The sequence below is a fragment of the Chiloscyllium punctatum genome, chromosome 46 (genome assembly GCF_047496795.1).
Source record: "Chiloscyllium punctatum isolate Juve2018m chromosome 46, sChiPun1.3, whole genome shotgun sequence".
Classification (NCBI taxonomy): Eukaryota; Metazoa; Chordata; class Chondrichthyes; order Orectolobiformes; family Hemiscylliidae; genus Chiloscyllium; species Chiloscyllium punctatum.
Genome location: NC_092784.1, coordinates 54,639,797 through 54,658,137, shown reverse-complemented (window position 1 = coordinate 54,658,137; position 18,341 = coordinate 54,639,797). Strand labels below are relative to the sequence as shown.

General features: G+C 39.7%; 1 protein-coding gene across 1 annotated transcript; it reads left to right on the top strand.

Moving 5' to 3' along the window:
- Positions 1-23: 23 nt before the first annotated feature.
- trir (telomerase RNA component interacting RNase) lies at positions 24-13,456 on the top strand. Its single transcript, XM_072564260.1, has 3 exons — positions 24-322; positions 6,838-6,915; positions 10,027-13,456. Exons 1-3 carry the CDS (start codon positions 47-49, stop codon positions 10,132-10,134), a joined length of 462 nt encoding a protein of 153 aa, XP_072420361.1. The 5' UTR covers positions 24-46; the 3' UTR covers positions 10,135-13,456.
- Positions 13,457-18,341: the final 4,885 nt, after the last annotated feature.

The following is an 18,341-nucleotide window of genomic DNA, read 5'->3' as shown; positions in this document are numbered from 1 at the left end:
TCTCGCCTCTCTCCCCCCTCCCCTCCCCCCCCCCCCCCCCCCCAAGATGGCGGAGAGGCGGAGGAACCGCGAAGTTTCTGGAAGCTCCGAGCCGAGCGAAGCGGACGGTGGCTCGGAGAGCAAAGGGGTGAACGCCTTCGCCAACGATGGCAGCTTCATGGCACTTTTCAAGAAGAAGATGGAGGAGGAGAGGCTGAGGAGCGAAGGGGGAGCCGCGCCGAGCGGCGGGGACATAGACAATGGAGGCAAGAGGAGTGTGGCCGCTGGCCAGGAGCAAAGTGCTGAGGCCCAGAGCGACAGGAAGAAAAGCGTGCTGAATATTGTAAGAGCGAGAGATTTTGCTCTCAATTTGCCTCCTGGTTAATGAGCAGGGCTGGGGAATTGGTGAAAGATGCCGTTAGTTCATTGCCCTCCCCTCCCATCACCACAAAAAGCCAACGTTATCCACTATTTTGACATAAATTAGATTGTTTCCTTCGTTCAACAGTATTTGCAGCAATATGTACAGTCATAACTCTCACAAAGCAATGCTCCCTGTTCTGTTGCCTGAGTTTATACACTTATTCCTTCCTTCCTTCAACAATGTCAGGAGAAATGCCTACAGTCTTTTACAAAATAATGCTACCTGCTCTTTTGCCTAAGTTTACAGATTTGATTATTTCATTCATTCAACAATGTTAGAGGCAATGCACTATTTTACACTTTAAAAAAATCATACTGCTGCCACTCCTCCCACTCTTGCTTGAATTTACAGATTAGTTCCTTGCATCATTATTATGTTAGGTGCAGTATGTACATCCCTTTAATTTTACAAAACAATACAACTTGTTCTTTTGCTTGAATTTGCTGATTGACTCCTTCTATCATTCATCAATGTTAGGGACAATATATATAGTTTTATTTTACATCAAAGTATGCTGCCCCTGTCTTGTCTGAATTTATAGATTGATTGATTCATTCATTCACTGGCTATAAGAATGATGTGGGACTTTTTTTAAAACAAAAGAAACAAAGTATAATTTTTGTCATTAAATCCTGAGCCCTGAATTTTTGCTTTTGGAGAAAACTCAGCTAAGAATTGTGTATCTGAAAATATAGGGCCCTGTCATCATCTGAAAAGGCAAAGTTTCTTGATTTGCAAATGTGATTCCCTCAGAGCGAGGATTGATGGACTGGCATCTTGTGCCACTGATATTCCAGTGGGTAGTGTTTCCCCTGTTGGGTCAGGCATTCAAGACTTTGAGCCTCATTATAGTAACTTTATGCATTCTAACATAATGTTCCAATCTTGAGATTAAATGTTGAACCTTACTGAATAAGCAGAGACACTGTAAATTAAGTGGCCTATAATTACGGGAGCTTGGGAAAAGTAAAATTTTGGGATTTGCACATTCAAATCTCTGAAAATGGAAGGACAGATTGATGAAATTTAATGTAACCCTGGACTTTCTAATTGGACACTGGAATCATTGGTTCACTACTGACTTTGTGTGTTGCCTCCAATTCCTGAATATACACCATCACAAAGATATCAAAATCAAAGATATTTTGAAACATAATACATACACATTTTTCTTCTGAAATATTGGCTGACCTGTACATTTCCAGAATTGTTTGAATTTAAACATGAAGCATTATTTAAATTAAATCTTTGCTTACTCACATTCAATCATAAGAATTTTAAAGCAATTCTCATATGTTTGCAAATGTTGTGTCTATGGCAGACTTAATTTAGGGACAATTGGTCATTTTCCGTATGACCTTGTGTTCTTAAGAGCCTTTTTTATTGCTAAGGATGTTAAATCTCTTAAAATACATCAATTAAATTTAAATTATTGATGCTAAATATAAAGTTAATGAGGTTGAAGAACATAAATAGTGGTAGTAAAGGAGTAAGTCATATACTCCTTTTAAAAAACACGAAAATTAACGAAGTTCGAGTAGCCGAAATTGCTTATTAAAAAAGTAAATTAACAAATCTCGGGAGATCAATTTTGTTTTACTTCAGAGATCAACGAAGCTCGGGAGATAGAAGGTTTTTTTTAAAACCAGACATTAACAAAGCTTGGGAATTCAGATTTCAACCCTCCCCTCAGAGTTCAGCAATTTTTCGAAGACTACTGTCTGCACTCTGCCTGTATTCCTGATGAAGGGCTTTTGGCCGAAATCTCTATTTTCCTATTCCTCGGATGCTGCCTGAAGTGCTGTGCTTTTCCAGCACCACTCTAATCCAAACTCCTTTAAGTCTGCTTTATAATTCTAAAAGCTTACAACTGACCTTATTCAGTGTCCTAGTAGTTCTTAATTCCTATTCAAAACTCCCTTGATCTGTCATAAATGAACTTGATAACTGAGCAACCACAGCCATATGGCAAAAAGAATTGTGTCCACTTGGCCTGGATGTGTCTAATAGAAACAATTGTTCATATATGTTTTATTGAATCTCATGTTAAAACACTTAGATTATAGGTCAGTCTTCAAGATAAAGAAGCCAAGTTTGGTCTACCCTCAGTACCACTTCTTCACTTCTGAATTTGGAATAATGTAAAGGCAAACATTGTATTAGTATTTCCATTTCCTCTTTTGTACTTGTACACCAACTTTGTGGTTCCTGTATATGAACATTTAAATGCCATTTTCCCATTGCTTCTCTCACCATTAAGAAACAGAGTGAAATTCCATACTACAAGTTGTCGTTCCAATGTAAAGACTGCAGCACTAGTGGTTTGTCAGATTGCCTTAAATATTTACTGCAGAGGGGCCTCTGACAACATCCTCAACACCTCTCATCCACAACCTGGTAAAGCTTCCTAAAGTTTTAAATAAAATAATTATAGTTACTGGTAGAGGAGCTCGTAACCACTTTTCTCTCAGAACTGCTTCTATTACCTTTGTTGTCATGATGATATTGAGAATGTTACACTGTTCCACATGGATTTTGTTAGTTGCAAATCTGAAAGTTCCCTTTTGTGCTCTTTGAGAGACTTCTCAGTTTATTTTTCTTAATGAAAAAAAAATCTTCTGGTTGTAAACATGCATGTTTGATATCCTGGTTCACGTGGTCCAATGACATTCTGATATTTTATATTAGAAATGTAAGCACTTGGACAAGACATTTGTTTCTACTGCCAAAAGAATGTGTTGGGCTTTTTGGGGTCTGGCCCATACTGTTGAGGCAAAAATATCTTTTTCCCACTGGATATGGTCAGAATCATATGTGTAACTCGTCAGGCAGTCTCAACCAGTTCCAAATGATACTAATTGGCAACATGACTCTGAGAGATCGGTGTAAGAAGTAGAGATATCATATCAGTCTCACAGCATGTCTTCTAATGTTTGACCTGCAATAGATTAATCCAGGCTGGAAAGAGACCTTTTTGGTCAAACTTCTCCAACACTGGATCTGGGAGCATTTAATGCTGACACTAAATTCCTGAAACATAGTTCCATTCTCCAGAACGAATACTTCATGTAATGACTCAAAAGCTCTTGTAAAAGTAATAAAGAATGTATGTTCTGCCACTCCATTCTTGTTAGTGTGATGCTGGGATGGGTGAGGAAGAGAATAGTAACATCAGAATGTTAGTGCTACAATTAAGAGTGCGTCTACTCTCTTGTTTTTGAAGTCCAAATTCAGTGCCCAATTGACCCAGCACAGCTTCATTTCAGCTTGGGAGTCACAACCAATTCATACTGAAGTGAGTGCAGCGCTCATTTTTGTTTTCACAGAAGCACATGTTGTATGACTCTAAGAGCAGTGTCTGGGACTTTATCAATTTGAGAATAAACAACAGTACTACAGTTGATTGAGGAACAAATGAGAAGAGAAATTAGTTTCTGTAGCAGATGACCTCTCATTAGTTGAAGGTTAAAAACATGTCTCTGAAAATCTTGTACAGGAAGACTGCTTGATCCCAATTTTGATTTCATTGAGGGAACTGGTGTATGTGAGGGAATGAGTTTTGTATTCTCAGTTCTTCAGGCCGCCCTTTTGGTCGCTTGTATAATGCGTTTCTCTTAATATTTTATTAAAATAGATACCCGCATAGGTTCATTTCCAGAAATTTTGGTTTAAATTACATTCCTGAACAATTATATCTTCAGAGCTTAAATGTCCTTTTCACGTTGACAGAGAAATTCTCTTGTGGAGTAAACATTCAATTTCTAGTTGTTTGATTGTGGGTGAGTGATAGTAATATTAGCTCAGTGATAGCATAATTAAATCTGACTATCTTATCCCAACAAGTTGTACAACTACAAGAAGACTTTTCAGACGAAAGCTAGTTTGAAAATTACTATTGGTGCTGTCTTAGGTAACAATATTCAGATGCTCAGTTTTAAAAATTACATCTTCAAGGAGTTCTGTTGTACCCTGATATGAAATTATTTTGGTGTTTGTTAGATAAGCCAAGTCACGTGATATTGTATAATATGATACTTGGGTCATTTTATTTCCCAGTTTAGTTGGATTTCAGTTTACAAATGTATCTGTAAACAGACCATGGGTTTAATTTTGAACACCTAGAAGTGGCACTGGTTAGAAATGGCACTGGTGCTGTAGGTGATGTTGAATCAGTAACTCAAAGTTGCATTAGATCTGTGTTTATTGATACTTAATTTTCAGCAGACTGCACAATGTGTCATGTCCCTTTTAATGAGTGTGGTTTCACATAGTTTGCCATAAATGTTATTTTCCAAATGTTCCTGTTTCACTTGAGTAAAGTGTAATCATGTAAGAAAGTAACTGAAAATCTGAAATAAATATTAGGGACAGCCAGCAGTTCAGTTAGCATTAGAATAAACTTTTATTATTTTAGTCAGGGTGTATCTGTCTTCTGATCAAGTTGGTACTTTATAACTATTTTGCCTCTTTTATTCTCTCTTTGACATGAAAGTTTAGCTGTAATAACTAATAGGTCCATCCTTCTGCTTACTATGAGCTTTGTAAAATATTTGATCATATTTATAAATTAGCAATTTAAATATTATTTCACTATCCTACCATGTTGGCAGATCAAAGCTTTCTCCCTGTTAATCCTGCTGCTAGTTTTACTTCTGCTTTAATTTCAAACCCAAAAAATGGTGAATAGCTAGAATATATTGCGATGGACCAGGCCAGACCCCCTCAAAATATTTCACCAAGGTAGTCTAGACCCTAATGTTTTCTTTTAATAGTAGATTGGAAGTGGGTATTCCAGGTGTGATTCAACTGGTCAAACCACTTTGCTTTAAGCAAAACAGAATTTATGTAAACCCTATCGTTGAAACATGAACAAAAGAAAGCAGAATTTAGAATAACATAACTGTTGGAAAATGTAACTGACCCAATATAGCAACTGAACTAATTAACTTTTCCAGTTCAGTTACATCCCATAAACACATCCCTTGGCAAAAAGCTAAATTCAAACACAGATTCTTACAGACAGGAAGAAACAACGTCCAGAGAGATTTCAGACAAAGTCAGTTAGGAATCATTACTGAAGCTTGCAACCCTCTGGCCTCCTGCATCTTGTGACTGCTGCACCTTCTAAACAATAGAAAACTGGGAGAACTAGCCACTCTCCTCCTATTGTTAAGCTGTTTTAGCTTTCCAGCACCCTAGACCTTTTGGTACTTCAGCCTTTACAATCTTTCTTTTCAAAGAAAAGGATAAAATAATCTTTTTTAAAGTGAAAATATCGTCACAATATGTAGTGGCAGAGCAGACCTGTCACTGATATTATATTCTGTTAATTTAAATACAGAACTGCTTGAGCAATGTTTCTCTCATAATTTTTGAGTGTAGATTTGAACTTCTGTAACTTTGAAAGCATTTGGGATTATTTTGTATTGAAGTTTCCAAGATCACTCTTAAAGTAGAGTGGGGGAAGCAGAAACATCAGTCAGCTAACTGAGATGTTCTTTGATCAGTTTTTGTTAAATGTTGCAGTTGTCCATATGTTATTTGTTGAGCAGCCAGCTTGATCATTTGACTGTATTTGCAATTTTAGATTTTTAATGTGGGAATTTAATCGAGAAAGCAAAGCAGAATTAATGCAGTAAAAAAGAGATATTGGTTTGCAAACTAACCCAGTAAGCCAAAGTCCATGAAATAATCAAATTGAAATATTTTGGACCAGCTTGTCAATTAGGAATTGCATTCACAAGCTCCAAAGCAATGGCCACACCGCAGAACAGCATAATTGTTTTTTAAATTCTGCACTGGCGAATTCAATTCCACTTGCACTGTCAGAAGACACCTGCAAGGTAATTATATGCTTCTGTACTGAAACAAACTTATGATTTATTTTTCTAAAGTTGAAATAACTCATCCAATGGAAAAGGCTTTCAAGTAGGTATAATGTTTGTTAAATGGGGGTTTAATCCCAATATTTTAGGTTTCGATTTTACTTGTACCATTATGAATAAGCAATGCCGCATAACTGGCTAACAATTGTATCTGAGAAATATTTTATATTTCAGCAGTGAATTAGATTTACAGTGTATTAATGCAAGAAACCTGCTAAGGATCTGTTGATGGGTTTGCAAGATCTCATTTTAGATGTGTGGCTAATTCAATGCCAAAAAGATTTAAGTAACTATTGCTGGTTTATAAATTGGTAACACCCGCACTGTCACGTTTGCCTTATAGGGAAGTATAAAGAATTGCCTACTTCTGCTGACAGTAGCTTGTGTACTGTATGTTAGAAATGCTTTGAGATGTTGACGTGGGAGATGCATTCTGTTGTGGAATGAGATCTAATTTCAGGATCCCTGTTTTATTACATAGTGGGCAGCATTGACATTGCAGCTCCAAGCGCTCGTGTAATGGTTGCAGTCTTCTGTCCCTTACCCCAGGTGGGAAAGCGGCGAGGTGGGGCAAAGCTAGCCCTCAAGACGGGGATGGTAGCCAAGAAACACAAGACTGAAGAGGAGGTAAGATTCAGTAGCCCTTTGACTATAATCCTCTCTGCAGTCTGTCCTGAATTGTCTAAACTTCTGTGCATATGTACTGCTCATATCCATCAAGCATTTGAATGTATTCACTTCATTTTGAGCCAGCCAGTCTTCTCATTGGGATTATTACTTAAAAGAACACACTCATCCTCTGCAGCCTTTGCGACTGCCCTTTATGTAAATTTAATGGTCATTAGGCTCTTCACAACCCTGTACTGACCAAATCAAACTCTTATACTTCATAGAATTGTACAGTACAGTGACAGTATTTGCCTATTTTGCCTGTGCTGGCTCTTTGATAGTGTTATCCAACTAAACTCAGCACTTTTCTGTTTCCCCATAGCAAACTTTTACCCTTAACTAGTTAATCAATTCCTTTTGAATCTGTTTTCACCAGCTTTTCAAGTAATGTCTTGTAAATCATAGCAATTCACCTTTTTCAAAAGTTCTGATGTCACCATAATTCTTTTGCTAGTGTCAAATATTTTTCCTCTGCTTGCTGATTATTACAGTGGAAACAGTTTCTCCTTATTTACTATATCCAAACTTGTAATTTGAGCACGTGTACTGTTCTCTTACCTCCTGTATTCTAAGAACAATACAAGTTTCTTCCCTGTATGCATATAATTGAAGTCCCATAGCCCTTTTATTTTCTGGCCATTTCCTACTGAGTTTTCCGATCTCAGCCAAGGATTACTGCAGTTAACCTGGGCAACTCTGGATGTGGACAGATCAACAATTGATGTTCCATTATTAAATCCCTTTCAATGTTGCAAGATCAAAGGTAAGAACAAAAAAAGTGCCATCTTGGATGTGGTATCTGAAATAACTTCACAGAGACTGATATCCCATTACCAAGTCACCCTTTATTTACATGTGTACTTGACACTGGCCTGGCTTCCTCAGAGCCAGCTCTGAGTGAGCAGAATCTCTGTCAGTCCTGTTTATACCTGTCATCCAGGGCTCCCAGATTGGACCAGGTTAACAGCTTCAGTCAGGGAACTCATTCTACGAGGTTCACCTGGCTGACATTGTTACAATCACTACATTCTCCTCCCACTGAGTCCAGGGGCGTAGGCTCTCTTGGGGTGTTTTCACACTGGGTCCAATTCCTCTAACTTAGCCTCGGATACAGGTGCTATGTACCGGAACGTAGCCCATCTCTTGCGTTTGGAACATCTCTGAAGAAATTCACCCTTTTCGGGTGGTAAAGCTGTCAAGGTTGTGACATCCACTGTGTCCGACTCCAACTTCGAGGTTTTGTCGATGCTAGACAGAGTGGAGAACCCACGGATTCTGACAGCCTTTCTGTCTGTTCTGGAGGGCTGGGTATGTTTTTCTCCTGCCCCATTTGTGAGTTTGCCACTTTCAGGCGGTCTACATGCTTGTTCAGGACTGGCTCACCCACCCAAACTTAGTATGTTATGGCACCTGACCTCACATAGACCATGCCCCTCACTCGTGGGGCCATTTCCATGGTTTCAGCACCAGTCTTCATCCCCTGAAGTAAACTGTCTTTGTCACTTAGAGGTGTCCTGTGTCTGGCATTGGCGTTCCTGATGCCATGTGTGTCTCATCCCCACTGTCTAGGAAGATCCGATTTAACCTAGTGCGGAATCTTTGTATTAGCAACTTTGCTGGAGCTATCCCATAATTGCATGATGAGTAGTCCAGTAATCAAATAGGAACCAGGAAAGTTCGGTATCGAGTGAAGCTGTAAGCTGTTTCTTTAAGCCTGGCTTCAAAGCTTGAACCTTTCTTTCCACATGCTCGCAATGTTTGAATTTCCTGCTGGTAAATATTGGTCTGTTGTCTATGATCAACACTCTCAACAGCCTGTATTGCAAAAGATGCTCACAGCTTTTCTGTTGTCGTCCCAGTGTTTGACAAATCAACACTAGGCATATCCAACCATTTTGAGTGGGCATTCACAATGGCTAAGAATGTTGAGCCCATGAAAAGGCCTGGCATAATCAACATGTAACAGAGTTCAGGGTTTGCCCAGCCAGTATGGGAGAGCTACTAGTGGTAATTTTTGTCCTTGTTCACATTCTGGACATTGACCCACCAATGCTGCAATGTCTGCATCCAATTCTTACCACCAGACATAACTTCTCACCAACATCTTCATTTTTGACAATCCTGTATGAACCTGGTGGAGTTTAGCCAAATATCTGGATCCGACCTTTGCTTGGGACAATCATTCTTGCTCCCTATAATAAAATGCCAACCTCTATGGTGATCTGACTTCGCCAAGTCCAGGAAAGTTTCAGTTCTGGTTGTGATGGTCCTTTTGTTTCTCCCAACACCACCAGCTGTTTTAGTTTTGGCCAGATGGGATCTTTTTGTGCCCACAGCCTGATGTCAGCAGTGACCAGAAGCATCCAGAAAGTTTAAAACCAGAACAGACTCTTCCAGTGGCAGCACCACTAGTGATGTATCTGCCAGCAGGAGGCAGCTCAAGGCACCTGCCTTTGCTACTTGGCCTCCCAGACAGTGTTCCAACTGGTAATTGTATGCACTTAGAAAGAGATCCCACTACTGAATGCAACCTGAAAATATGGGTGGCACGGTCTTGTCCTCTTTGAGTAGCCCAAGGGTTTGTGGTCCGTTACTATTACAAATTTACATTTGTATTGGTATTGATGGGACTACCTCACACCAAGGATGACCACCAAACCTTTCTTCTCTATCTGGGTGTATTTGCATTCTGCATCAGCCAAAATCCAGGAAACATATGCTATTAGTCATTCCTGTCTATTGGGCCATCACCTGATATCATACAGGGAGGCATCTCATTTCAACACCTGATCTGACTTGGGATCATAGTGTACCAATATCTTAGATGGTAGCTGCTTCTTCACTTCAAGTTGGTGCATTCAAGAAAGCAGGGAAGACAAAAATAAGTACAATTTGGCTTATTAAGTAGCCAGTGAATCCCTTCTGGCAACTAAACTGATTTTGAATCCAGAGCTTTTGTCAGTAATAGTGAAAGTTCAATCCTGTAGTTGCCACAATGCAATTTGTTGTTTCCATGTTATATTAAATGCCCAATTCAACCTATCTTTCTTTTCTCCATTTTATCTTCAGGCTGAAGCACGAGGTGGAGATGCGTGGGCCAAATATATGGCAGAAGTGAAGAAATATAAAGCACATCAGTGCAGTGATGATGACAAAACCCGGCCTCTTGTTAAATAGCCAGATTTGCAAGCTTATGCAGCCAAGAACTGTATTATATTTTACAACGGTTAAGATCAAGTCCTCCACCCAATGCCCTCACTGTACAGCCAGTATAAGATTTTTTCTTTTGACTGCCTGGAATATGTATTTATTTGGATTTGTGGTTTGAAGACAACACTTGCAAACAAAACTCCAACGCAATGTTTAATTTTCAACATTGAAATCCTGTCCGCTTTCAAAGTGTGATTGATTGTGTACAGTTTCCATATAGTTATGTCTCACACCCTGTTTCAATATAGAACATAGTTTCCAGACACTTTTAATCTTTATTTTTTATAAAATGCACGATAAAGCTTCAGTTGTCAGTAAAAAAAAGTCCATGCATATTTACTCTTATGTGCCTGCAGTTATTAATTACAAAACTGTAGCAAGTTTTTGAAACTTGTACACAATATTGTACATCTTACTGGCCCTTGTTGCTAAGTTGGCTAGAATTGTAGGGCTGGTTTGATCAATGACTGGTCAGGCACCTCCATACATCTGTGTTGGAAGGAGCCCATTGCCTGATTGGTGCTGGTGAGGTATTTACATTTTTGATCAGAATTATGACATTACTAGCATTAAGAGCTGAACTGTAAGAGGCAGTAGTGGGACTTGTTTCTCATAGTCTGTTTGCTACAGCATTTACATTGCTGAAGACCAATGATTTCCTGTGTTTCTTCATGAGAATTAGCTTATCCACAAGGACAAAAGTTGCAGTTGTGACCACTGCTGTGCCTCAAATGAGTATTTGGATGGGGCAGCCAATGTGTGGGATTCCCCATAAAGAACTTAAAGTGGGAGCAGGCAAGGAGGATGCAATCAGTGAGCCCAGAAACTGGGATGGGATGAGAAAATGTTTCTCAAGTTCACAAAACTACCTCAGATGTATCAGTGAAACATTATTACAAAGCTCTTGTTACAATCTACCCAGTTGAGTTTTCACTTTGTTTGTAATGTTTCTCTTTCAGCAGTGCTAGTGAGATGTAGCTTCTTGTCTGCTGTTTGAATTTCCCTTTCCTATTAGTGAGCAGTGAAGAGAGCATTTCTTCCTCCATGAGCAGAATAAGAAGGTCAGATTGGAAAAGCAGAAGATTTGATAAAATAGAACCTCTGGGCCATAGTGGTGGCTGCTGTCTGCTGACAACTGCAGGAGCAGAACTAGAGGCTCAACACAGCCTGCATCTTAAGTGTTGCAAAAAAAGGTCTGCTATATGGTCCCTGTCTTTCCTTCAGTGCAATGCAGAGCTCTCACTTCGTCTGAAGCACAAATCTCTGCTGGATTTCCATAGGACTGTTACGGCAAACGTCTGATTTGTATAGGATTTATCTGTCATTTCAATGACACTTTCTAGAAATGGAATGAGATAGAAGTTAAATGGAGCAAAGGAAAATGAGGTAAAGTAGAACTAGATCATAGAATATTTGATGGCATTGCCTTTAACAAATTAGTAATTTTGATATTTAAATTTCCCTTTAAGTAATGCCTCTTGTTCCTCAGTCTCTCTGGATGTGCCTTTTGTTATTTCCAGATTTCACCACCCTTTATGGCCGGTCGTTATGTAGTGAGAGAGATTCCCAGGCGCATTGTAACCGAACTTGATATTTTCCAAATCTTATAGGCTCACTTATTGAAATAGTTTGTATTATGGACTGGGGGACAACAAAGACTGACGGATTTGGAGATTTGAGTTGTCATTCATCTTTTCTGTGCAATGTGCTGCTAGTTTAAATATCTGAAACTAAAAGCAGAAGTTCCCTGATGACTTGGATGGGGATTCAGCGACCCAAGCCAGGAAGTTCATCCTGGACTTTGCTGTGTTAGCTTCTTTCAGGTGTATTGGTGAGTATGTGGAGCTGGGAAATCAAAAATTCATCTGCGGGTTCCTGCTCCTGGTCACTGTTTTAGCTGCCTCCACTGAAAGATTTGGATGTTGCCAAGAATGTTAGCAATACATTTCATTGTCAAGTAGCCAGAACTGCTGTGTACACTTATGAAACATGGATGATATATTGGATGTCTCACTAGTGTTTATAGAAAGTTGCCACTTTCAGGAGGAAGGGCAAATAGACAAACACGAGCACTTTTGTTTGAAGGATTTTGAGATTTTTGATTTTCAAACTTACTTGAGGTATAGGGACCAAGATGCACTTAAGATCAAATTAAACTGTAGTCATTCACCCTGTAAATAGCGCAGCAATGAAGAGTTGAGCAATCTTGTGGCTTCGCTGAGTTAGTTCATTCTGGCCGTGATAGAGTTGTCTTCAGCTCTTTCTGAGTTACAGAGAATGAAATCTGGTATAGTTCCCACTTCCATTACATGTGTGGAGGTTGAGATTTAACTGATGCTTGCTAGTTGAATGGCCTGCTGCTATCAGACTGATTTTGTGAATAGTTATTTGGGTTAGTTACTAGAGTGCGCCAAACCCAATGGAATCGTAACCAATCTTGAGTGTCAGTCCTAACTCCGTGAGACACTTGCACTGCTGAGTTAGGGTCTAGCTCAAAGCCACACTCCAGAGATTTGAGCAAACAGAACTGTACATACATACTTGACCGTTTAGATTGAGGAATTGCTGCACTGTCAGAGATGCTGTCTTTTGGATGAGATTAAACCAAGGCCTTACTGTGTTGGGTGACCACTTTTTGAAAAGAAGAGCAATGAAGCTCTGGTGTTTTGACTAACATTCACCCAAACCAATAGAAGAAACTGATTATTTGGTTGTTTATCTTATTAGAGGACCTTGCAGTTTGCAAATTGGCTGTGAATTGAGTTAGCACATACTGAGTTGTAAGTCCCAATGTAAATGTATAGGAAAAGAAAATACTTCTTTCAAAGTCAAATTTAGGGCAAGAGGATTGAATCTTAACTTCCTCATTATGTATAAATATCTGTGATTAATTGAATCAATAAGGGGTTCTGGAAGTTCATTTGGAATTAAATAGTCACAGTTACTCCATTAAATGGTATTGGTCGTGCCAGACATTGGGTGCAAGAGTTGGAGTGGAGAAAGGGTGTATTCTCGACCGCTAATTTGGTTTGACTAGAAGGTAAAATAAAACCGCAGTAGCCAGCTCATTAGTTTGACCAATGGTTTTTTTTTTACTGATGTTTTAAGTATTTGCTTTCTAAAGTCAAATAGCATATGATGATATATAAAGCAAGTTAACGGTGGTTGTGTCTGATAACCATTGGTGTACGTGTCTAATATCTAATGTATTGGTGACACTTCTCAGTGCCATGCTATGTTTTGCATGCAAAGTAGCCTTTCAAAATAAAAGGAAAAGCCAGTCACTTCACACTGGATTATTCTGCCTGAAAACCTGATATCACAAGCATTTTCCCAATCTGCAATGTCCCCTCACCAATGTACAAACATTGACCCCTAGATACCTAAAACCATGAATTGTCACTTTGTGCCGATTTGACTCCTGGTACCGTTCTGCATTAGCATTAATTCATTTTGGATCTGATAAACTCATTGCTGACATTTCTCATAATTTTTGTACAGCACCATTTGGTGCATTAGGACTGATCAGAAATTAATGGAAGATTGACTTCTTTCTTCCCAACTAAATGTGGTGAATTGAACATAGCAGCGAGTCAGCAGGTCATGCAGCATCTGAGCAGCAGGAATGAGAGGCTGTTGAAGGCTGCCCGAAACGTCGATTCTCCTGCTCCTCGGATGCTGCATGACCCGCTGTGCTTTTCCAGCACCACACACTCGACTCTGATCTCCAGCATCAGCAGTCCTCACTTTCTCCATGGCAGCGAGTCAACCAGGTGTTTAGCTGTTGATCATTCTCCACCGACTCTTGTACATTCATCGAAGTTGACAAGCCTTTAGATGTTACCTGTATAACTAACAACTAAGGTGAACAGATTTTTTTATAGTAAGGAGCTTTTCACTTTGGTATCATCTGCTGTCCAAGCAGCTCCACTTTGCAACAAGAATTCGCTGGGATAGATATCATTGGTGGAGTTTCCTGTCGAGCAGTTAGATGGTGTAAACCTGGTAACTAGCAGCGGCTGGGAGACATATGTTCAGTTACACTGGTTGGGTTAGTCGCATCTAGCCTCTGTACCAGTCCTTCCGAAACTTTTATTTTCCGCTGTGACCCCATATTGAGGTTTGAAATGAGGGTCTGTAAGAGCGGGAGCACGGCTGTGATAATTCCTTCAGTTGTGCCCAATGTGGGGTCTTGTCTACTATGTATTTTTTGAGGCAGGAAGGACCTGCCTTATACTTTTCAAATTTATTGTGACCTTTTGATAATCCAGAATCCATCCAACCCAGTCTCCACTACTGTGTAAGGAAGATAATTCCATCGACCCAACACAGAGAGAAGGAAACAGCAACTGATTATGGCCTCTCTACCATTCCCGACTGATGGGAACAAGATCCAGCAATGGCACAGCTCATAAATTCATACTTACTAATCACTTATGTTGAACTATTGTTTATTCCTACAGCGACAAAATATAACATTAAAATTGTACAGTGGTCAAAAACTGAACGGAAGGCAATAACGACCAGATTGAGGTTACCTTGAACTTAAACTGGTCATTTCCACTCGACGTCGTTTCATTGTGCAGTCTACAGCCGCAATTTAGTCATTTTTCCAGGTACTGAACATAAATCAAGTTTTTTTTGCAGTTCACTGAATAAAGTATCATAAAGAGCTTTCGAGTGTTACTATTATCACTTTCCAATGCATCCAGATCCTACACCAGGGTAAGACTCCTTTTGATAGTATTGTTGGCAAGTAACTCCTGGCTCGAATGTAGTTAGGGATGTTAGGTATTAAAATCAGACTGGAATGATCCTCAACCATAAGTTTGACAGTAGAATCTTCGTTGTTAACTATTGAAATCCCAGTAAGGGTCTGAGAAACTTGCAGCATCTATCAAGGCCCCGAATTTGGCGGTAAAATACGAGTTATCTTTGAGATAAACCAGCTGTCATTCGTTCTGTTCCGTTTGCATGCAGAAATTGTGAACTTTATCAAAGAACTAGACTAGTTTCGTGCACTCAATCCAATCACCACTACCACTCCAGTAGAGTGAGGAAAAAGCTGCAGAATTAAACATTGACTTTGAACCTTTTCGGAATGATGTATGAAAAGTAACTGAAACTAATTCACAGTTTAGAGAAGTGATGTGAGAGGAGAACGGGACAAATTATAGTTTAGTTACATTGAACTCTGCTGGCTTTGGTATCAACTGATTAGGATGGGATACTCAGGCAGATAATCGTGTGTTGAAGCGCCCATTCTGCATAATTAAGAATCAAAACAGAAATTGGGGGAAATTTCAGCACGTTTGACAGCGTCTGTGGAGAGAAAATATAGTTGATATTGCGGGTACAGTGACCCATCTTCAGAACTGATTGAAGCTAGAGAAAGGTAGGCATACCTGCTGAAGGTGGGAGGGGGAAGAAATAAATGATAGAGATCGAGCTCTTGGAGAAAGAACAGCGATTAGGCAAAGTAATAGGTAATGAGCAGCCTGGGAGAATCAATAGCTGTTAATGGGGTCAACTAATTGCTGATAACGGGTTATTTGTGATAGCAGGAAGAAAGTGAGGAGTGGTGATGCTGGAAAAGCACAGCAGGTCAGACTGCACCCGAGGAGCAGGAGAATCGATATTTCGGGCATAAGCTGATGAAAGTCGATTCTCGATCCCGAAACATCGATTCTCCTCCTCGGATGACCTGCTGTGCTTTTCCAACACCACACACTCAACACGATTTGTGATAGCAAGCTGTGTGATGAGAAAGTCTGCTGTGTAGGGGTCGAGGTAAGGATATGGAAGAAGGTGCTCAGACCCTAAAATTATTGAACTAGAAATTGGGTCCTGAAGACTAACAATTTTCCAGCAATTTCTGCTTTTGTTTCCAGTGTCTAGCAACGGCAGTCTTTTGGTTTATCTGAATAATTAAGAGCAATGCAAATCTCGCCAGAATTATACCGGGGCCAGCTCATTATAATTACATCGAAGCAAAATACTGGAGATCGCTAAATCTGTAGAGAGTAGTTAACGTTTCGAGTCTGATATGACTTTTCCTCGCCATAATTACTGTGTGTTCCAGAGTGCAAGAAGACAGAATAAGATGGAAATGGAAAGTTACTCACAAGGAAATTCTAAAGGTGTCTTGCTAGTAAATCGACACTGGCAATGGAGGGGACAGAAGTCCTCATGGTTTGCTTGCAGGATATGTTATTAGCGTGGTTAAGTTACTAGACTGGTACCCAGAGGACTGGATTAATGAATTGGAAATGTATTTCAATCCCAGTTACAGCAGACAGTGAATTTACATTCAATTAATTAAATTTGAAATAAAAGATATTGTCACTGTAAAACTACTAGATTGCCATTAGAAACTCATCTGATTAGTTATGGAAGAGTTGTCTCCAATTCATTTAAGTAGGTAAAAACAATGACTGCAGATGCTGTGGGCATCACTGGCTTGCTTACATTTATTGCCCATCTCTATTTGCCCTTGAAGGTGGTGCTGAGTTGCCTTTCTGAACTGCTGCAGTCCACTTGGTGATGGTATGTCACCAAAATCGTTGCAGAGGGTGTTCCAGGATTTTGATCCAGCAACAGGAAGGAAGAATGATATATTTCCATATCTGGCTTGTGGATACCTTGGCACTTGAAGGTGGTGTTCCTATGTAGCTGTTGTCCTTGTCCTTCCAGGTGGAAGTGTTCCTAAGTTTGAAAGGTGCCATTAAAGAAGCGTTGCTGCATCTCTGCAATGTTTTTTTGTGGATAGAACACACTAAACATCAATAGTGAAGGGAGCAAATGTTAGTGGATGTGGTGTCAACCAAGTAGGCTGCTATATTCTGGATGGTATCAAGCTTCTTATACCTTGTCAATAATTAACAGACATTGGGAAAGCAAGAGATGAGTTGCTTACTGCAAAACTCTTAGCCTCTATCCTTTTATACCCACAGTATTTGTCTGACTAGTCTAATATTCTGTTAGCCTTTTTGGTTACCTTTTTATTTGTTCACTAACTTCATTGACTGGTTTACATTGGAACCCTAAACTCCTCCACAGCTCCCTAGATCCTCATCAGTAAACAAATACAATTTCACTTGGTCTTTCCTAGATTTTAGTGGAGATCAGTTACTCATGTCATCTCCATTTGTCATAATTTAATCAATGCCCCTTTCTAATTCATTTATCCTCCCATCTGTCCAATTTTAATGCATCTATATAACCTTTCCTTTATTTTTTAAACATTTGTTAGTCTTACACCTTTTTATTACTTTTCTGCTTCTTACTGATTTCTTAGTCTGAACATCCATTTTTGTTGGCATTTGTGTAACTTCTCCTTTAGATTGAAACTTTCTTACCTTGTTTGTTGAACATGCTTCCGAAACTATTTCTTCAAAACTGCACTGAAGTGCTAACCAAAACATGTTTTGCTTTCTAGTGCTTAGCTATTTTTCTTGGGTGCATCATAAGGGTTCAACAACAACATATCATCACAATTTTTGGGTGGTCTTCCAAAATATGGAGATTGGGAATGGAAATGTCAAACCATTGGGTCATCCTGTCTGACTCAACACTGTTCTACTGGATACAGATAGCAAGATGCTAAACATGAGTTGTAAGTGTTTTGTGCTGACAATTGGTACCTGAAATCCAATATGCTCAATCATGGAATACAAGGGAAGCCCTATTTTTGATATTTTAATTAACTTGTTCAGCTATGTTACACAACGAGAGGCAAGTGGGACTTGAACACAGGCCTTTCACTCCAGAGTCAAGAGTGTGGTGCTGGAAAAGCACAGCAGTTCAGGCAGCATCTGAAGAGCAGGAGAATCGATGTTTCGGGCAAACGCCCTTCATCAGGAATGAGGCTTGTGAGCCGAGGGGGTGGAGAGATAAATGGTAGGGTGGTGGGGCTGGGGGGGAGAAGGCAGCTGAGAGTGTGATTGGTGGATGGAGGTGGGATAATGGTGATAAGTCAGAGAAGAGGGTGGAGGGGATAGGTGGGAAGGAAGATGGACAGGCAGGACAGGTCATGAGGGCAGTGCTGAGTTGGAACTGGGATAAGATGGGCCGGGGGGTGGAAATGAGGAAACTGGTGAAGTCCACATTGATGCCGTCTGATTGGAGGGTCCCAAGGCAGAAAATGAGGTCTTCTTCCTTCAGGTGTTGGATGG

What these genes read in the sequence shown, in the direction of transcription:
- trir (XM_072564260.1), top strand. Translation starts at nt 47, where the DNA reads ATGGCGGAGAGGCGGAGGAACCGCGAAGTTTCTGGAAGCTCCGAGCCG. An exon ending in AGAAAAGCGTGCTGAATATT is followed by an intron (nt 323 to 6,837) that starts GTAAGAGCGAGA and finishes CCCTTACCCCAG; the next exon opens with GTGGGAAAGCGGCGAGGTGG. An exon ending in AACACAAGACTGAAGAGGAG is followed by an intron (nt 6,916 to 10,026) that starts GTAAGATTCAGT and finishes TTTTATCTTCAG; the next exon opens with GCTGAAGCACGAGGTGGAGA.